The sequence below is a fragment of the Geotrypetes seraphini genome, chromosome 15 (genome assembly GCF_902459505.1).
Source record: "Geotrypetes seraphini chromosome 15, aGeoSer1.1, whole genome shotgun sequence".
Classification (NCBI taxonomy): domain Eukaryota; kingdom Metazoa; phylum Chordata; class Amphibia; order Gymnophiona; family Dermophiidae; genus Geotrypetes; species Geotrypetes seraphini.
In genome coordinates, this window is record NC_047098.1 from 6475825 (window position 1) to 6496909 (window position 21085).

The 21085-nt window shown below is 44.3% G+C and overlaps 1 protein-coding gene across 14 annotated transcripts in view; it reads left to right on the forward strand.

Annotated features, from left to right (window-relative positions):
* Positions 1-21085, forward strand: part of HSPG2 (heparan sulfate proteoglycan 2) — a 332003-nt gene that overhangs the window by 85908 nt on the left and 225010 nt on the right. For 13 of the 14 annotated variants that reach the window (XM_033922874.1, XM_033922879.1, XM_033922877.1 and 10 more), the window contains exon 4: positions 9829-9903. The exons of the other annotated variant lie outside the window; for it this stretch is intronic. In XM_033922874.1, coding sequence (XP_033778765.1) covers positions 9829-9903 — 75 coding nt within the window. The remainder of the gene's footprint in view (positions 1-9828; positions 9904-21085) is intronic. 14 annotated transcript variants of the gene reach the window in all.

Genomic DNA, 21085 nt, shown 5'->3' on the forward strand with positions numbered 1-21085 from the left:
TTGTAGTTATTTGCATGCACTTAAAATTTTTGGCCACGCTAATGTGCACTTATCAGTACACACCCCTAGTTTCTGTACCAACCCGCCTCCCCCCCCCAGTCTGTCGAACCCAAGACTGCATACTACCCTATTATTAAAAGCTCCTTCTGCTGTGCTTCTTCCAAACCTGCCATAGAAATGAGATCTGTTTTCTGCTCCTCCTCTCACATGGCTGTGCAGAATGCTTAATCACTCGGACTCCATATTGGTCCCAAATGACACTTTGGCTCCTTGGCTAGTCTACTGTACTGTTGTTTTTCAAAGTATTCATAAATAAAAGTGATGTCCATCTGGAATCATTGTAGGTTTGTTTTCCGTTGAGTGGGAGGTGATTTCCTGCAGAATTAGAGCAAAAACAAATCTTTGCTCGTGTGAGCTAAGACACTAGGCCATTGCATTTCAATTTACTTCTTAGCAGAGATGAAAAATTGTACTAGTGGTCATGCAGCTGGGTCCTGCGGTCTCAATTTTTGGGGTGTGTGGTAATTTTCTCTCTTAGACCGGCTGCTGCAGGCCGCCAGTGCCTGATCTCGGATATCTGGGGGCGGGTCTGGCTTTCGGCGACTTCCTGTGTTTCTTGGACGTTGTCCTATCTGCACAAGGGAAACAGGAAGTGGCTGCTGAATGAAGGAGGTCAGCATTGGCCACAGCTATGATGGAAAGCCCCCCCCCCCCCCACACACACACACTCCAAGTCCTAGGGGTTACCAACAAAATTTAGGCAGATCTATGAGTGCTCAGCTTGTTTTTTAGGACAGGAAACTTGGGTGGTGATTTTGAGTGCGGAGCTTTTGGTTGTGGAAAATTAAGACTCTCTTGTTTGGACTCGGCAGTTTCAGCCTCTTCTTTGTATTTCCAGCTCGGTCAGAACAAGCACTAAGAGTGTATGTGTGTGGGGGGGGGGGAATACACTAAAGTCGGTGATCGTCGTTAAACCTGTTTTCACAGCTTAAGCGACGATCGCTGTTACTGACCCGATGCACAAAACGGCCCACCGTGTGTTTTATGCCCTCGATTGCCCATTTTCCAATCTGGCCATGCAAATTAGCTAAAACCCCATGCAAAGTAGCCAAGCGATTGACGCACTAACATCGCTTGGCTAGTCAAAAAAAAAAATGGGGTTTTAGCGATCATAAAAACCATTTTGTCTAGACCTGTCGGTCACATGTCTGCCTTTTTTTTTTTTTTTTCCAATGGCACAGATATTTTGCGTGTGTTACATATGCAAAATATCTCTCCCATAAAAAGAAAAAAAGTCCCCCACCGCCGATGATGGCCCAAAGACCCTGACAAACGAACTCCTCCAAGCCAGGCACTTCCGAGCCACTGTCCACCCCCCCGAACCCAAAACAAATGACAGAAGGGATGCCCACTCCCTCCTGCCACGCAGAACACCTCCGCGCTATAGCCCCCCTCTCCACACCAGGTACCCGGGAGCCACTTCCTCCCTGAACCCCAAAAAATGGCAGGGATTCCTAATCCCTCCTACAAGGCATAACCCCCTCCCTGCACCAGGTACCCGGAGCCACTGCCCCCCAAACCCCCAAAAATGGCAGCAGGGATGCCCACTCTCTCCTGCCACCAGATGCCCCCCTCCAAACCTCCCCTGAACCTCTTCGCTCCTCTACTTGTCCTTTAGAGAAAACGTTTCTGAATTCTGGCCTTGTGTATCTTCACCTAAGTTACTTGTCCTTTAGAGAAAACGTTTCTGAATTCTGGCCTCGTGTATCTTCACCTAAGTTACTTGTCCTTCAGAAAAAAACATTTCTGAATTCTGGCCTTGTGTATCTTCACCTAAGTTACTTGTCCTTTAGAAAAAACGTTTCTGAATTCTGGCCTCGTGTATCTTCACCTAAGTTACTTGTCCTTCAGAGAAAACGTTTCTGAATTCTGGCCTTGTGTATCTTCACCTAAGTTACTTGTCCTTTAGAAAAAACGTTTCTGAATTCTGGCCTCGTGTATCTTCACCTAAGTTACTTGTCCTTCAGAGAAAACGTTTCTGAATTCTGGCCTCCTGTATCTTCACCTAAGTTACTTGTCCTTTAGAGAAAACGTTTCTGAATTCTGGCCTCGTGTATCTTCACCTAAGTTACTTGTCCTTCAGAGAAAACGTTTCTGAATTCTGGCCTCGTGTATCTTCACCTAAGTTACTTGTCCTTCAGAGAAAATGTTTCTGAATTCTCGTCTTCACAGTTGAAGCTCTAAGATTTTCTCTCCCTGGGAAAAACCACCAATGAGTTGACGTGAGAGTCGCTACTTCCAACTGCTTCTTGAGATTGTGCTTGACTTTCCTCGGTGTAGCTCTGAGGGTTGGATGGGAAATGGGGAATCTGTTTCTTTTACGATGAGCCGCTTTGGTTTAAGTGGCAAATACGTATTATACATAAATAAATATCTCTCTACCTGGGTTGGAATATCCACCTGCTCCGCAAGAGGGAAGGACAGTCTTCAATGGGGTGGAGTTGGGAGGTCAATTAAATGAATTTTCATTGGATCTTTTCTTCTATCACATTTGTCCCAAAATGCTGCTCATCTCATAGTAGACTTAAAATGCTGGCCAGGTTTAGCCGGAGTACTTTGTGAGCAGATGCCACCAAAAATGCCACGCTGTAAGGGACGGTACCACAAAGCTTCTCACACACGCCAGGCAGTGTCCCACCACAGGAAGCGGCAGGAAAAAGCTTTACACACATACACACACGCACACTCCCACATTCCCCCACTCCCCGCCCCACTCCCCACCTTAGAACAGGTACCGCAGTGGTTAATAAAGACCAGGAGACTTTGCAGTACACAAGTTCTCAGTCTGGAGACGAGGTTGGGCAGATCCTGAATCCTTCAGCGTTTCCTCTGGTCCACAGCTCTCTGCCGCACAAGTCCACACACTTACGACAGTCTCCTGGGAGAAGCATCGGTGCTTTCCCAGCTGTTCGGGAAAAAGCAGCCAGAGCTGGCAGGCAGACAAACAAGCAGACGGGCCAGCTGGTTGCACATCTGCTCAGATCACATTCATTTCAGAGAACATTTGTTAAGAGGATAAATGATGGTGGTGTGAGAGGTTTGGGAGATTGGAAGGAGAGGGTCCCTTATAAGCTTACTGCATAAACTCTTATAAAAATTTAACATATAACAAGCTATCCCCAAATCAGGAAGTTACTCCAGCTTCTCAAATACACCCACAATGCTCTTCTGCTCCAATGGGCCACTTGGCAGGAGAAATCATAGAAGGGTAAGAAAAAAAAATGACAATTGTGAGGGTTCAAAGAATGCATACTTTGAAACCTTATGTTTTACAATGCGTTATAACGGGTTCAAGTGGATCAATTTTTCACTTGTCAAAAATTACAAACCCTTGAGTAGACTCAAGCCCAGGATCTCTAGAGAATCCATGTGAAGAATGCTCCTATAACAGGGTGTCCAGGATAAGAGGGCAAGTAGGCGCCTGGTTCAAGCCTGTTCTTCAAGAAAGATTACTGCCTACTCTTTATCAACTAGTAGCTCATGAATGAAAAGGTGGACATTGAGGTGTGATTTCTTGCACAAGCGCTATACCCATTTGTACATAAATGATAGGTATGCGTGCAAATAGAATTCTGTGAGCTCTGACAATGCTCCACCCAGCCGCCTCCTGTGCCCGTGCCCACTCAAATCATTGTGGAAGATGCGCACTTATCTGCTAGTCGGTACTCTGTGAGAGGTCATTTATGCATGTAAGTGGCACTTTCACACATAAATCACTAGTATACTGTCATTCGTGTCTTCCTGCTGCATAAAACTAGTTGGTTCCTTATAGAATTACTAACTTGATGTAGCACCGATCGTGTTTCAATGGTGATGATGTTTTCCCTGATTTGGAAGGGTCAGAGCATTAGAACTTTCTGTTAGGGAAACTTGTGCAGCTTAATGCCCCCTTGTGAGGATTTTGAACCAAACCCAAGACTGACCTGATCCTACTGCGTCGGTGCCCTCCCCTAGCTATAGTAAGCTTTTGAGCTTACTGAGCATGTGCAGGATTACCCTACTCCTCGAGCCCCCCTCCCCTCCTCCTGTCAGTTTTGTTTCTAGCAATGGGAGACGAGGGATGGTGGGCGAGCAAGTGTGGCTGCATTCCTCTGCTGTCTACGGAGAACACCTGTTACAGGTAAGCAACTTTGTTTTCTCCGGAGACAGGCAGGGGATGTGCAGCCCCACTTGATGGTGAGTCCCAAGCTGAGAGAGCATACAGGAGGTGGAAAACAATCTATAATGCAATGAGATGACGTAAAACGGATTGTCCAAAGCGAACATTTTGAGCTACACTTTGATCTGAGCAGTACTGCTTTGTAAAAGTATGCACAGGAGACTAGGTTGCTGGTTTGGGAATACCCTAGATTGGGGTGGATTTCAAGTTGGCTTTTGCAGCCGCTGTAGCTCTCTTTTTTGCTAGCCCATATGCACATAAAAGCCAGCAGAAATTTTGTATGTGCAGTTGCTACTTATATGTGCACAGCTTAGAGCAGTGGCCTCCGACTCCAACCCTTTGCAGGGCCACATTGTGGATTTGTAGGTACTTGGAGGGCCTCATTAAAAAATAGTTAATGTCTTATTAAAGAAACGACCATTTTGCATGAGGTAAAACTCTTTATAATTTATAAATCTTTCTTTTCAGCTAAGTCTTAATAATAATATTGTCATTTATAGCTAAAGACATATGATCAAGAAAAGGTTTTATTTTACTTTTGTGATTATGATAAACATACTGAGGGCCTCAAAATAGGACCTGGTGGGCCGCATGTGGCCCCCGGGCCGCGAGTTTGAGACCACTGAATTAAGGGGAACAGTTAATCAGCTGGCTGGGTGGGAGGGCAAAGGGGAGAACAGGACAATCAAGCCACTGTGACATCACTGATGAGGTTGGCTCTTATTGGTGGAATGAGGCATTATGACATCACAATCTCGGCTCTGCTTCCCAAAGACAAACAGAATGTCATGGATACAGTTAAGGCAGTGGCCTCCAACTCCAACCCTTTGCAGGGCCACATTTTGGGATTTGTCGGTACTTGGAGGGCCTCAGAAAAAAAAATAGTTAATGCCTAATTACAGAAATGACAATTTTGCATGAGGTAAAACTCTTTATAGTTTATAAATCTTTCCTTTTGGCTAAGTCTTAATAATAATAGTGTAATTTATAGCTAAAGAGACAGATGATCAAGAAACTGTTTTATTTTACTTTTGTGATTAGGATAAACATACCGAGGGCCTCAAAATCGTACCTGGTGGGCTGCGAGTTTGAGACCACTGGCTTAGAGGGAACACTAGTGAAGCCTGCCTTGCTAATCTATTTCCATGCTTGACCTAGCTCATAATCCCGAACCATGGATGAACAGGCAAAAGGTTGCAGTACGCTCCTGTTATATAAGATGTTTACAGAATGAGCTCTGAGGTCTCCTGGCTGTTGACCATAATAAAGAAAAAAAAAAATCTATTTCTTCTGGCTCCACAACAGCTGGCCAGTAAGCCCCGGGTTTGCCATATGTTCACCAGTTGAAGATTAAGCCAAGGTCCCCTGGCGCTCATCTGGATTGCTGGCCAGCTGTGTACACCAGACACGGGCTGGAACACACATTTTGGACTCCGGCGTGTAATTATATGAACAACGAGCCAAGAATGAGTGAAAATAAACAGGGAGGGAAGTTTTTCTTTTTGTTTTCTCTTCTGCTGAAGAAACTGAGAATTGTCTTCCATAGGAGCCGGATCTGTGGTGTCTTGTTCACCCTAGAATTTGAGAGCCAGATGGCAACGGCGTGTCGTTAGGCCTGAAGTTGCAGGAAAAGCACCATTTTCAGGGGATGAGAGTATGTGTGTGTGTGTGGAAACACAGAGAAAAGGGAGGGGAGCTTGTTCTACATACCAATATGGGACAACTTCTCTACATTTATTTTTCTGTGGGCTTATAGAAAACTAGGCAACATGGAGAAAGATCACGGCCAGCAAGCTCCGTGGCTGAGCGCTACCTTCAAGTTTCAAGTTTATTCAATATTTGATCAATCGCCTATCAATAATTACTAAGCGATGTACATAAAATATTAATATTGGGTAAACAAGAACAAAATTGAGTAAAAAGATAAAATCTTTAAACATAGACAAAATACTACATGATACATTAGGATGGAGGGGAAAGAACTACATTGTCTGATAGAAAAGGAAGAACAATTAAGGGTAATATACAAAGGGTAGGGGAAAATTAGTTTATTGGGAATAAAAATACATAATTAAATAAAATGAATTATTACTAAAAAGAGCAATTGGCTTTTCAATTAAACATTAAAAGCGTCTTTAAAAAGAAAGCTCTTAAGTTGGCCTTTAAATTTATCAAGGTTTTTCTCCTGTCGTAAGTATAGCGGGAGGGAGTTCCACGTTTGCGGTGCTGTAACTGTAAAAATGAATTGCCTTTGTGTATTGATCATTTTAAGGGTAGGAATTACCAATAAAAGTTGTTCGTTTGATCTTAAAGTTTTCTGAGAGGAGTATGGGATTAAAACTTTGTAAATAAATGAAGGGGTTTTATATAGCACCTTCTGTGCTTTCTAGTTGTCTTTGTAAGAGAGGCAGTTATAAGGACGAGAGAACAAAAAAAATGGTTTACTCCTCCTCTTTTGAGGTGGAGCTTGGTCATAGTCCTGCAATCAAGTCTCTGGTGGTCTGCATTTCCCTGGGGTTGGCAGGTTATTTCTTCTCTATAAGTATCTCCCCTTCGGTTGTGATGTCCTGATGGTGTCACAAAGACTGCTTATAAAGGCTAAGGATGCTTGGGCAGTTGCGTTTCAGAAGAGGAGACTGAGAGGAGAACATCTCTGGTTATGAGTCTCTTAGGGGTATTTTCAAAACACTTAAGACATCCCAAAAAACAGCATAAATTGTCACTTGGGACGTTTTTCTCTCCAAAGCATCCAAGTGGCAATTTTCGAAACCGTCTTTCTGGACATCTTGTGAGGCGTCTTAGCTGCCATGCATCTAGAATCAAGGTGGGGTGGGGTGGGGTGTTGGAGGCGTATTCTGGGCGGGCTTAGGCTTGGATGTCTTGTAATAATCGAACCTTTCCCAAGATGTTCTAGATGGAACTTAGACGTTGAGTTAGACCTGTTTTAAAAACATCTAAGTGCCTAAAAGGTACCCAAACTGACCAGATGACCATTGAAAGGATTAAGTTATGACCTCCCCCCCCCACACACTTCCCCAGTGATCACTGATCACCTCCCATGCCTCAAAAATCAGTGAAGCAGTACATACCCGTCGGTAGAACAGCTGCACCAATGAGTATGGGAAATCCCTGTAGAGAATCATACAGGTGTCTTAAGTAGCTCGTTGAGTTTGCTAATGAACCATAGAGAGAAGGACCCAGGCCCATCACACTTATGGTAGAAAGTGTGAGGCCACCAAACCCTACTATACTGCCATATAAATGCCAACTACATTCATAAGGGCTATTGGGGTGGTAAACAGATAGGTATAATGGGCTTTGGTAGAGCTTTGGAGGGCTCATCATACATGATAAGGGGGATTATGATTCTAGCACTCTAAGAAGCCCCACTGCTCTATTGGCATGTCTGTTTCCAGTCCATTAAAATGCTGGCCTCTCCCACGTCCAAATGGTCTAGATTTGGATGTTTTGAATTTGGATGGTTTTGTGATCAAAAACAACGAACAGAGTTGGACAACCTAAGGTTGGATGTCCTGGCGGCCAAGACGTCTAAGCAGGCAATTCAAAAAAACTTGGGACATGTAGCGGTTTTACTGGTTTCGAAAATGGCCATTTCTCCAATTCCAACTTTGGACATCTTGCAGAAACGTCCAAAGTGGGACTTAGACGTCTTATCGAATATGTCGCTGTTTATCGCCTTTCCCTTCCTTCTCTAGTCTTCCTGCTCTTCCCCTTTCCATTTTTCTGCACAGTTCAATCAAGTGATAGGGCCTGTTGGAGAGACTCCATCTGTTTATCTACTTAGGCACACAGACACGTGGCTCATACAGTTTCTATCACCCTAACGAGAAACACTTTACCTAATCCTTTGGAGAGGGAGAAGCGAAAAGGCAGCATAGGTTAGAAGAAGAAAGGGGACAATAAACAGAAGGGAGAAATGTAAAAGGCGAGAATGAGTAGTGTTTGGTTTTGATGCTAGTTTGGTCTTTCACCTCCTCTTCTGTTGCCTGTAGCTCTGTCCCAGCCTTCTCCTATTCAGTCCCACTGCTAGTCCTCTCCTAGGTCTTGACCTCTGAAATGTGGCCACTCTCAGCTTACTCAGCCCTTTAATAACCAGCTGCTCCCATTGTGACATCACAATATATGGGAGAGACCAACTGAGTCTACCACAGAGGGGAGAGACATCGGAGAGTGTATTTGCAAAGTGAGCCCACAGTTATCCTATAAGTGAGTTAAAACCGTCTGAAATAGAGTGAGATGTCTTGTCTTCAGGCTCGCTGATCGCCTCTCTGTAGGGGATTCCATCTGTCTAGCATTGGCCACACCCTCTCTGTGGTCCAGTCTCACTGCTTACATGTGGGATGATATCAATCTCATATTTATAGGCAGGAAATAATTATATGGGGTTATGGTGGTTTCACATTTATGTAGCATTTCTGTTGTCTATTTTGTTAACTATTTTATGAATAAATAGTTCATCAAAACAAGTACGTATTAATTTTAGAATCTTATATTTATTGCAATTTAAAGAATTTGAACAAGCAATGTAATCTTCCATGGAAAAATGAGTAATAAAGGAAAACAGAAATATAATGTACATAGGAAAATGAAATATATCTTTCAAAAATGAGAAGAAATTCTCTATTAGTCCCCAAATCTTTGAAGGGCAAAGAAGGAAAGAAAAGGGAGTTTTTTTATTTTTTTTATTTTTTTTTCATATTGCCATGAAATCATCACTTTATCTTTTCTTCTGTCTGCAGCAACGTCATGATACATGTGTGATGTTAATATATGTTAAATGGTTTTGTTTATAACTTTAATATACTGATGGTAGGATCTGCCATTGGAGATTTTCTTTTTTTTAGGCGAAAGCAGATTCATATTTCACTTTTCCAGCTGGTGGTCCATGTGACCTTGGGCAAGTCATGCGCCTGAGGTATCCACTTAGACTGTAAGCTCTTTGAAGCAGGGAATTACTGAATCTGAATTACTAAAGATACTATCAGCTAGAAATCTCTAAAAACCATTAAAATTTTCTAAAAATCTCCCTGCTGCCGCCTTTCCCTCATTCAGAGGCCTGCTACTCATGTGCCCTTATTGACCCAAGTGGCAGGTAGGAAGCTTTTTCCTAGAAAGTCCCTTGTCCTTCAGCCCCAATTTTGGACCAGCAGGGCTTCTCGGGATTGTGTGCATCACATCTCTGGTGTGTCCGAGGCCTGCAGGCCCTGTGTACTCGGTACTCAGAATCTGCTTCACCCTAATAATACAGCCAGAATCAACAGATTGGTATAATTCAGGTTCACTAGATGGAAAGACAACATGATCTTGACCCTATGTATGTCTCTCTGGTTCTTTGGTTTTGCCTTTCTTGTTACGAAGTGTTTAAAAATCCTATCCTGAGGTAAAGTGAGGTGACATGGGTCAGGGGCCGGGATGGTAGATTTCCAAAATTGTTGTTCAGGTTTTCTTTGCCCTATAACTGTTATAAATCTTTCTTCTTTTTTCCTTTTCTGCTCGTTGCTCCCGTCCCTTTCCTTCACGTCCTCCGGTTTCTGTCCGCTCTCCTTGTTCATGTCTTGTTTTGTCGCGTCTTGCTGCACCTTCTGCAGGCTTCCTGCCAACCCAGATAGAGCCTCTGCTTGCAGGTATGAGCGTGTCGGAACCTGACGAAGACCACTTCCTCAGTAAGTGACCAGGGAGGGGACGGGACCAGATCCCTTTATATAGAACCCATGGTTGTAGCTTTACCATTAATGAAATGAGTGAAATGTACAATGATAAGAATGCTGCGTAATATTTGGTGGTGCTACGGAGCTTCCATTTTGTGTTATATTGACCCCCAGTGATTGTATTGATTTTTAACTTGGGTAACTTCAGGACGCTTGAAACCTTGACTCTCGTGGGTCAGGAAAGCTGCATCTTGGGAGATTTCCTTGACTGTCAGATGACCTTCCAGGCTTTCTGTGACCTAACTCAAGCTGTATCCTTTATCCCATGGGTGAGCAAACACGGTCTTTGAGGGTCACAACCCAGTTGGGGTTTTCAAGATTTTGAAAATGATTATACGTGAAGTCTGTTTGCATACAATGGAAGCTGTACATGCAAATCAATTTCATGCATACTCATTGTGGAACTCTTGAGAACCCTACTGGGTTGTGGCCTTGAGGACCTTGGTAGTCAGCCCTTGCTTTATCTTTATTGGTTGTTTCCCCTAGAGACAGGTGGCAGGACATGGTGGAGAACCTGATTCCCTTTGGAGAGAATTCTCCGTGTTACGCAAAGTTCCGAGTGGAGCCTTCAACATTAGTTACATCTGTAGTCTTCCACAATCTCAAGAAAGCATTGCATGTTGCATGTTATCATTTACGGCTATTGTAAACATAATGTAAATAAGTCATAAGTCTGTAAATTCAAATATTTTGTGTTCCTGGCTCTTTATTAGTCCATACAGACTGTTTATCCACGATGGCAATGACATTTTTGGAATGTCCCGTTGTCCGGGACACACGATAGGAAAAGGTTAAACCATTAATGCGGCTTCGTAAAAGGAACCCTAAGTTATGCTTAAAAGTATGAATGATCTAGCAATGATTGGGTGGTGAGGTGGTATAGGGGGGTTTATCCTTCCAAATAACCCCTCCATATCTCTGAGCTGATCTTTTAGCATCTCTTGAACAACTATTTAAGTGAAACTAAGGGTAGTGGTCTCTCTTTACACATTAAAAAACCCCAAGACACACTGCCGTGGGGATAATATTGTCTTCAACTCCTATAACTTTCTCACTTCTATTCAAGCAATGACTTACTTACGCCACAATTTCATTGAAAGTTTCATGCACATCATTGCTTGAATATAAGTGAGAAAGTTATAGGAGTTGGATTTGATTTTCTTTCTCATTCCTGTAGAGAAGATTTTTGGGGATAATATTGTCTTCCCCAGAGGCATCATTTACTAACACAGCAATAGAGAAATTTTTCCAGGAAGAAGACAAACGAGCTAAAGAATTAGAAAAGATTTTAAATGCCCATATCGAAGAATTGCAAAAGAATTCCCCCCAAATACTCTGTAAAGCTAGTCACCTTAATCAGATTAAGACATGTGACCCACTGAAACAAACTATATTACAAATAAATTTGGGTTTATTCCAAATGATTTTCCATTTTTTTGTAGCATTAATACAGAAGCTAGTGGTGTCATATTTGAAATAAATCAGTCGCACTAGTGCCAGTTGATTTAATATTTATTGTAGTACATCTTTTCTGCTTTATGAAACTTTGTATCTGTTTTTAGTTTACATAATCAAAAAAGATTGAATTGTGTTGTAATAAATATTATTTAAGTGCTTTTTGTATTTGAAAAAAAACCCCAGCAGTCGGGTTTTTAGGATCGTAAACCCCGATGGAAAATAGCCAAGCAATGTAAGTGAATCAGTCGCTTGGCTATTTTGCATGGGGGTATTACTAATTTGCATGGCCGGATCAGAAAATGGGCGATCGAGGGGGGGGGGGGAACCACGCAGTGGGCCGTTTCGTGAATCGGGTCGCGTGCTGGAATGCAGGTTTTCCCCTTTTCCGTTCTCTTACATCTCCCTAAGCAATAGACCTCCCTTCAAAGAGGAGAGGGGGAATGAAACAAATCTCTTAGAGAGCAGAATTGTTAAATATTTGCACTGCTGGTTGGTTGTTGTTTGTTTTTTTTATTTTTTTTGATATAAGAGATGAACATTCAACATTCCACCAGGCTAAATCTTGTAGCAGACACTGCAGCTTTTGTGTTTTTTTGGGGTGGGGCCAAGCTAAAGCCAATCCTTCTGTACATGTGTGTGGGTTGAACAGGCCAAGGCCGACATCCAGAGGCTTCTTTGTAAAGGCTGGGAAAGGGGTGTCTCTTTGATAAAGCTTTGCTCATGCTTTGATTGTATCATAGAACTTCCGGATGATTCACCCCCCCTCCATCCTGAACGCACCCCATCTAATAGAACTGCTATGGTACATACCAGGTGCAAGCAGATCATTGCCGGTCTCTATCCCACCAGTCCGCAGAAGGGTGCAGCACACAATTTAATATTTCTAAACCAGGTCTAGTGTCGCTAGATTGAGGAAAGAAAAACAGGATTGTGTGTAGGGGGAGATGGACTTTCCTGACCCCTCCCCGTTTAAAAACTTTTCTCCTGCTTCTTTGGGCTTCCAGCTCAGTGAGAACAAGCGTTGGAATCGGGTGCTCTAAGCCTTTATTTGCAACTATCTGGCGATCTTTCCCCTAATTTTTTACCTCCCATACTGCACCTGGTCTAACTCCTGCAGCAATGGTTTGGGGTTGTTGGTTATGTTCCTTCCAAGACCCTGCAATTCTGGGCCCTGTATCTAGCCACAAAGAGTTGCCCTCAGTTCTGGGCCACAAGGGGTCATCCTTAAGCCATGCATTTTTTTTTCTAACAGGAAAAGATGCTGGAACTCAAATGCCAGGCTGTTCTTCCGAATTGGGGTAAACACAACAGCCAGGTCTCCTGCAACCATCCACAGAATGCGTTTAACTCATAACCCCCTCATCCTAAGCACCCTGAGAAACTCCCTAAGCCCCTACTTGTCGTGCGGTCTGTTAATGTAGATTGTAAGCTCTACTGAGCAGGGACCGTCTGTTAAATATGTTGTTGTTGAACAGTGCTGCTTATGCCTATCAGCGCTATAGAAATATTAAATAGTAGTAGTAAAATCTTTGAAAAGGCAGAACTCTGAGATTTTGTTAATACCTGGGGACAATGGGGTACCCCCTCCAAAAAAGAAAAGCCCTGCCCTTGAGCAATGACCATGCCTGCCTTTCCTCATCTGCATCCGTATCTTTCCCACAACTCGTAAAAGCAGAAGTCCAAGCTCAGGGACGGAAACAGAGCCCTTTAACATAGCAGCACAGGGCATCAGTGGCGTCATGAGGGGGGGGGGGGTGAACTGTTCCGAGTGCCATCTCGATGGGGGTACCAGCATCCCATGCCACGCTGCGCTTGCGCCATCCCTCCCCCGCCCAGTACCTCTGTAGATCTACGCCAGTGCAAGCCACTTCTCCTGCCTGTCACTCACGCCGGCCTGGTTCCCCTCTGAATCACTTCCGGGTTGCGAGGCCTGGAAGTGACATCAGAGGGAAGCCCAACGCTAGCGCGAGTGGCATGCTGGAGAAGCCGGTTGCGCTGGCAAAACTTTACAGAGGTACAAGGGAAAAGGAGATCGCGAGTGTGGAGTGGCGGGCGCCACCGGAGAGCATGGCCACCATCCAGGCTTAGACCATTGGCCCCCACACTAAATCCTCATCATGGAGGCGCCTTTACTGGTTCGAAAAGTATGATAGCGTCCAGCGCTCTCTTTGCAGCGTCTTCACTGCCGCGTTATTGCACTTCACATTCAGAGTAGTTGACATGTTCCGTGGCGGGGAATAAAAAAAAGAGAACATAAGATTCTTTTGTTCATATTTCAGTCTTTCATTTTAAGCTTTGCGTTAGAGAATGACACATCACCGTTCCCATCCCCGCGGATAACCATGGGAAACCATCTTCATGTCATTCTTTAAGGAGAGAGGGAAGAATCAGAGTATGAATGGACTCAACCACTGACCCTCAAGCCTTACATTGAGCTTGAGATACACACTAAGAATGATAGTCTCTGGTATCCAGAGCAGATATTGTGATGTCATAATGCTTCATTCCACCAGTGCCTAAGAGTCAACCTCATCAGTGATGTCACAATGGCTTCATTATCCTATGCTTGGCTCACATAAGAATCAGCCGTTGACCGTCAAGCCTTGCATTGAAGAATGCTGGTGTAGAAGGACTGAGGTTGAGATAGACACTAAAGAATGACAGTCTCTGGTATCCAGAGCAGATATTGTGATGTCATAATGCTTCATTCCACTAATGCCTAAGAGCCAACCTCATCAGTGATGTCACAATGGCTTCATTATCCTATGCTTGGCTCACATAAGAATCAGCCGTTGACCCTCAAGCCTTGCATTGAAGAATGCTGGTGTAGAAGGACTGAGGTTGAGATAGACACTAAAGAATGACAGTCTCTGGTATCCAGAGCAGATATTGTGATGTCATAAGGCCTCATTCCACCAATGCCTGAGAGCCAACCTCATCAGTGATGTCACAATGGCTTCATTATCCTATGCTTGGCTCACATAAGAATCAGCCGTTGACCCTCAAGCCTTGCATTGAAGAATGCTGTTGTAGAAGGACTGAGGTTGAGATAGACACTAAAGAATGACAGTCTCTGGTATCCAGAGCAGATATTGTGATGTCATAATGCCTCATTCCACCAATGCCTAAGAGCCAACCTCATCAGTGATGTCACAATGGCTTCATTATCCTATGCTTGGCTCACATAAGAATCAGCCGTTGACCCTCAAGCCTTGCATTGAAGAATGCTGGTGTAGAAGGACTAAGGTTGAGATAGACACTAAAGAATGACAGTCTCTGGTATCCAGAGCAGATATTGTGATGTCATAAGGCCTTATTCCACCAATGCCTGAGAGCCAACCTCATCAGTGATGTCACAATGGCTTCATTATCCTATGCTTGGCTCACATAAGAATCAGCCGTTGACCCTCAAGCCTTGCATTGAAGAATGCTGGTGTAGAAGGACTGAGGTTGAAATAGACACTAAAAAATGTCATGAGATTATTTCCCGCAGTTATCCGCGGGGACGGGAACGGTGATGAATTTTGTCACCGTGTCATTCTCTACTTTGCGTTTCATGTGCCGTCTGTGAAATTATTAAATTTGAAATTATTGCCCCTGTTGAGCTTGGGGCTGAGTGGAGGGTGAGGAGCAGCCTGGTGGTGTGAGCGGTGGCTTAGTAAGGGTGAATGGCGCCCCTCCCCCAACTCCCCCTGCCATGCCCACCCCACCCCTTCCCTTTCCCCGTGCTTTGTTAACTTCGGCGCGAGCAGCCCGCCTGCGTCGGTGTCTGCTCGCCCTTTGCTGTCGCTTCCTAGACGCGGGTCTCAGAAGTGACGTCGGAGAGAGCGCCGATGTCTATGTGGTCAGCAACCTCGCGCCAGGGAAGTAAAAAAAAAAAAAAAGGTACGGGGGAAGGTGAGGGGTGCACGGCAAGGAGCGGGGGCCAGAGAGGGAGAAGGGGTGTCGCACCCTTAGGAAGATTGTGCCTGGGGCGGTCTGCCTCCCCCCCATTACTACGCCACTGGGTGTGTTTAAGGAGCTGCACTTAGTGGCCCTGTGTTTGAGAACCGCATGTCCCTTGGCCTCAGGGACTGAAAAGCTAATCGGATTGCACTTTCTTTCTTATTAGTATAACCCAAACAACATTGGCCGTTCCTTATCAGATAAGAAAACCATCTTTTCACCCACACGCTTGGGCTGTCAGATACTTTGCGAAGTTCTAATATGGTTAAGAGGCTGGGCATTCGGCATCCTTTTTTGCAGTTTTGGAGAGGGAAAAGGGTATGAATCTCCTAATTCCCATAGGATAGCCACCAACAGCAGACTCGGTGGAGACAAACCACGTGCAAATAACGTCTTTATTAAATGTACAGACTGAATACCCAACATGGCCGTGTGATGTATAGGGGGGATCCCTCTCTGCTGGAAATGTTGTCTCTGTGGATCCTGTATTTCCTTCTGTTCACTTAGCTCAGTTTTCACACACACACCCCCCCTCCTTAGTTTTCATAGGAGCTCACTTTTTTCCATGCTTCCAGGGCTCAAACCTCTCTGCCTTCCCAGAATGCAGAATCTGCCTGCTGAGCTGGTCTTCCATATCTGCCAGGCTGCGTTCCTGGATTTGATTAATACAACTAGGTTTTAAAGCTGTTTACAATTTTAAAAAAAGAGGTTTATCAGGGCTTTCTTTATGTCCTTCTCGGCTGCTTATTGACACGAATCTCCTGACATACATCTCCCCCCTCTCTCGGAACATAGAATTGGAGAACTGTTTAGATTCTCTCTCTCTGTGGCATTCTTCGGGCCTGAGGTTTCTCATCTTGGGCTGGTGGGAGTGCTCTATCCTTTCACCATCCCAACAGCTGGCAGTTTTCCTCTGCTTGGAGGTCACGAAGTAAACCGAAGGGGGGGACTGGGGGGGGGGGCTGTGAAGTAGACACTGCAGTCTGAATTGGGTCTTTGTTGTCTTCCAGCACAAAGTTCGCTTGTGTGTTCCTAGGGTCAGTTACAGGTTTGGGAGGCGCATCGGTTCCTTTCTGTAAAGACTGAAAAGCTATGCCATGCCTCGTGCTGATAGAGATGGTAGTGTTTTCTGGTCTGGAGATGTTCTTGTATCTTAAAAAGTATCCAGGGCTATCCTGGCCACTAAGTGGACTATGTGTCTACCTAGGACATCACAAATTGGAGGGCAGAAGCCATGTGCTTGTATGTGGAGATGTTCTTGTATCTTAAAAAGTATCCAGGGCTATCCTGGCCACTAAGTGGACTATGTGTCTACCTAGGACATCACAAATTGGAGGGCAGAAGCCATGTGCTTGTATGTGGAGATGTTCTTGTATCTTAAAAAGTATCCAGGGCTATCCTGGCCACTAAGTGGACTATGTGTCTACCTAGGACATCACAAATTGGAGGGCAGAAGCCATGTGCTAAGCCACATTGAACAAGAGTTAGGGCAGCCGGCACAGAGACCTTGTGCAAAACTGGAGATTCAGAGAGGTGTGGTACATGGCAGGCCTTCACCATACTGACTCTTGCTTAGCGTTCCAAGCTCACCATGGACACGGGAGGAGGAGAAGGTGGGAGATGTTGGACACCTCAGGGGTGAGGTGGGGGAAGGTAAGGAGAGATATTGGCCATCTTGGGAGAAGGGGTAGAAAAGAGGACACATCTGAAAAACTTGGCTATTTTCAAAGTTGTAAATTCCGCTCCTCTCCATACTATTCCAAATCCATATTGTATCTGTTCTCCTTTCTAATTTCTTGTAAACCGTGCTGAGCTCTGCCGTTACAGAGAAGATGCGGTATATGAGCCTAAGGTTTGGTTTAGTTTAGTTAGAAGATGTGGAAGGACCTTGAACTGCCACTGCTAGAAAAGGGGTGCACAGCTGAAGATTTGCCTGGGAAACCAGATACCCTTGGACCTGTCCTGGAAGTATGGGTGAACCATACACATCAATACCTCCTTTTTCCTAATGGCCATACCTCTTCCTAGGCACCTTAGCATTTGTAAGGGTAACTGATCCTGTTGAAGAATTAGATGCGTGGAACAGTCTCCCAGAAGATGTGGTGGAGACAAGAGACTGTGTCTGAATTCATTAAAGTCTGTGATAGTCACATGGGATCTCTTAGAGGAAGAGATAATGGTTACTATGGATGGGCAGACTGGATGGGCCATTGGCCTTTATCTGCCATCATGTATCCATTCTTCTATGTTGTGAATCCACTTAGACTTATAGACTTAGACTTAGACTAGAACATAGGACTTAGACTTAGACAATGAAACAAGAAGATGCCCAGGTGTTCCACAGTTAGAAACTGAAGTCCCAAACAAAAAAAACAGAAACTCTGGAATCCAATATCTTGATGTGATGTTTATTGAAATGCAATCTCCACTTCACTGAGTAACTGACATGTAATAGACCCAACACGGTCCATGTTTCAGCTAACTATAGCCTTCCTCAGGGGTCCAGGTCAGTGTGTTTGCAATGGTATGAAGGATGTGAACATAAGATAAAATCCTCCATCTTGGAAGCTTGTCTGTCCTGATTTTCATTCTTCGCTGGGTTCTGCTCCCGAGGCAAAAGTGGTTGGTTACTGGCTTCCTCGTTATCAACATTTCACCCAGAAAAATGCTTCTTTCCTAACCTATTACGATTCTTCCTCCCGTATCCACTTAACACCGTAATGCCATCCTGTTGGAACCACGGTGGGGCTGCTTTGGTTTCTTGAAGGTCAGCTTCGGCCTTTACCCCGTCCAAACTTTCTGTGTCGCTCAATTGGGCTGAAATCCGCTCGCATCAAATGAGAAATGTTCCAGATCAAGTAAAGGGGAATACTGAGTGGACCTATAGAGAGTGGTCTTCCTCTGCCAACATCTTCTGTGCATCTGTAGTCATATCTGTTATCTCTGCACAATTATGCTGCACATTTGCCTGGGGCATTTTAGATGGACTGAGTCTTGGCCAGGGGAAGGCAATTCCAGTCCTCGAGAGCCGGAGCCAGGTCAGGTTTTCAGGATATCCACAATAAATATGCACGAGATAGATTTGCATCTCAAGGAGGCAATGTATGCAAATCCATCTCATACATATTCATGGTGGAGATCCTGAAAACCTGACCTGGCTCCGGCTCCCGAGGACCGGAATTGCCTACCCCTGGTCTTGGCTAAAGTTCTCAAACCCATTTGGAGATAGATTTTTACACACTAATTCTGTCGTATGCATATTCATTGTGAATATCCTGAAAAACTGAGGGACGCCAGGACAAGTTTGGAACCACTAAATTAGAAGAACCAGCCCTGTCTTATTATCAAAAAAGGGGGGACTGGGGGAAAGGGGTTGGGACTTGGAATACCGCCTTTTTATAGTTTTATAACCACATTCAAAGGGGTTTACATAAAGGTACTTCAAGCATTTTCCCAATCTGTCCCAGTGGACTCAAAATCTGTCTACTGGCCATACCTCTCCCCCATGCACCCTAGCATCCTTCTAGCTTTTGCCGTCACCTTTTCAACCTGTTTGGCCACCTTAAGATCATCACAATACAATCCCACCCGAGTCCCGCTCTTCTGTCGTTCTCAATGATCTTCTATATTAGAATCACATTATAATTTTAAGAAAAATGATGACTATTATTAAGCTGTCACTACCACATAAGTCGCAACAGTTGTTAACATTTTTCTTAAAATCCTTCCTCCCGTCATCGTTGTGTCTCAACATTTCCTTGTCATCCGCAGATGAATCCTGAGACTTTTAGGCCTTGGACCACCCACCAGCAGATGGAGACAGCATCAAACTGATTTTGAAACCATTTCAAATCGACAAGTGTTCTTGTGGGCACCTTGTATTATCTTTTCCTCTTTTTGAAAGATGCACTTATCTGAAGTTTGCTTGAGTTCAGCTACAGTTTTCTTCTCTGGCACTTTTACAGGGAGGCCGTTCTATGAATTTACCACCTTTTCTGTGAGGAAGTATTACCTCAGGTTACTCCTTTTCACGTTCATCTTGTGCTTCCTCGTTGCAGAGCTGCCTCTTCAGGGGAAAGAAATTTGCTTCCTGTGTATTTAGGCAAGAGAATATTTAAACGTCTCTATCGCATCTCCCCTCTCCCGATGTTCTTCCAAAAAATGAAATATAAAGTGACACTTTATTGGCCGGAAAAAAAAATTTCTTGGCTTAACCTTTGGGATCTAAAATCCCTTTCCGCGGATCAGAACAGAAATGAGCTGATGATGACATTACCAGAAAATGTAAGTAAATCGCAAACAAAAGGATTCACGCATCACTTGAAACTTTCATTTTTTGACTTGCACTTTACATCTTAACAACTCTTCTTCCTCCCTCTCCTTCTCTCCAGGGTTCATAAACCCAAAGCCGGGGCCTCCAGCTTGCAATTAGATGTGGAAATAGGAAACCCACATTGCTTTTCCTTTAGCCAAAGACAGATTTTTCCGTGCTTCGACTCCGTGCTCAGTGCACATGGCCTGCAAGGCAGAGAAATTCAATCAAATGATCCCAACATAGATAGGACAGAAATCGCCTCTTTCTACTCTGCTTTTGGCAGTAGTTAAATCAGGGACTCTGCATATGCCACCGCCCCAGCCACACCTCACTCTTATTACGCCAGTACTGCTTTAAAAAAAAAAAAGGCAAAGAATTATAGTATGAATGATCCTAGGGTTTGGAGTTTGTTCTTGCAATGGTCCTGTTTAGAGTTGCCAGATTTTCCAATTAGGAAATTCGGACCCCTAGACCTGTCCTCCCAGGCCCGCCCATCTCCGCCCTGTAATGAGCTAACCCTACCCCCGCTGCCCGTTCTTGTCAGACAGGGAGGAAATCCGTGCATGCGCGGATGCTATGCGAAGATGTTACGCACACGCCCCTATGATGTCATCACATGGCATGCGCAGACTTCCTCCCTGCCCGACGCAATTTGAGGAGGTTTTTCAAAACCTGGACAAAGTGCCGGGTTTTGAAAAGCCATCCGGGGAAATCCGGATGTCTGGTAACCCCAGTCCTGTTAACACTGCAAACTGAGCCCAGCTTGTTTCTAGAAACCAACAGGTGTGGGCGCGATTAAGATTTGGAATGGCAGTAGAGGATGTATGGAATTGCCTCCATCTAATGCTCCCAAGCTTTTCTTCTGGCTTAAGTTCATAAGAATAGCCTTACTGGGTCAAACCAATGGTCCATCAAGCCCAGTAGCCTGTTCTCACGGTGGCTAATCCAGGTCACTAGTACCTGGCCAAAACCCAAGGAGTAGCAGCATTCCAGAATACTAAAGAGTAACAAAAGATTCTAGAACCCCAAAGAGTAGCAACATTCTAGAATCTCAGAATAGCAGCATTCTGGAACCCTAAAGAGTAGCAACATTCCTTGCGGAATTCCCAGAGTAGCAACATTCCATGCTACCGAAATCCAGGGCAAGCAGTGGCTTCCCCCATGTCTTAATAACAGACTATGGACTTTTCCTCCAGGAAATTGTCCAAACCTTTCTTAAAACCATCTACGCTATCCGCTCTTAACCACAACCTCTGGAAACGCGTTCCAGAGCTTAACTATCCTCTGAGTGAAAAAAATATTTCCTCCTATTGGTTTTAAAACTATTTCCTTGTAACTTCATCGAGTGTCCCTTAGTCTTTGTAATTTTTGACGGAATGAAAAATCGTACCACTTGTACACAGCGTTTCCAGTGTAGTC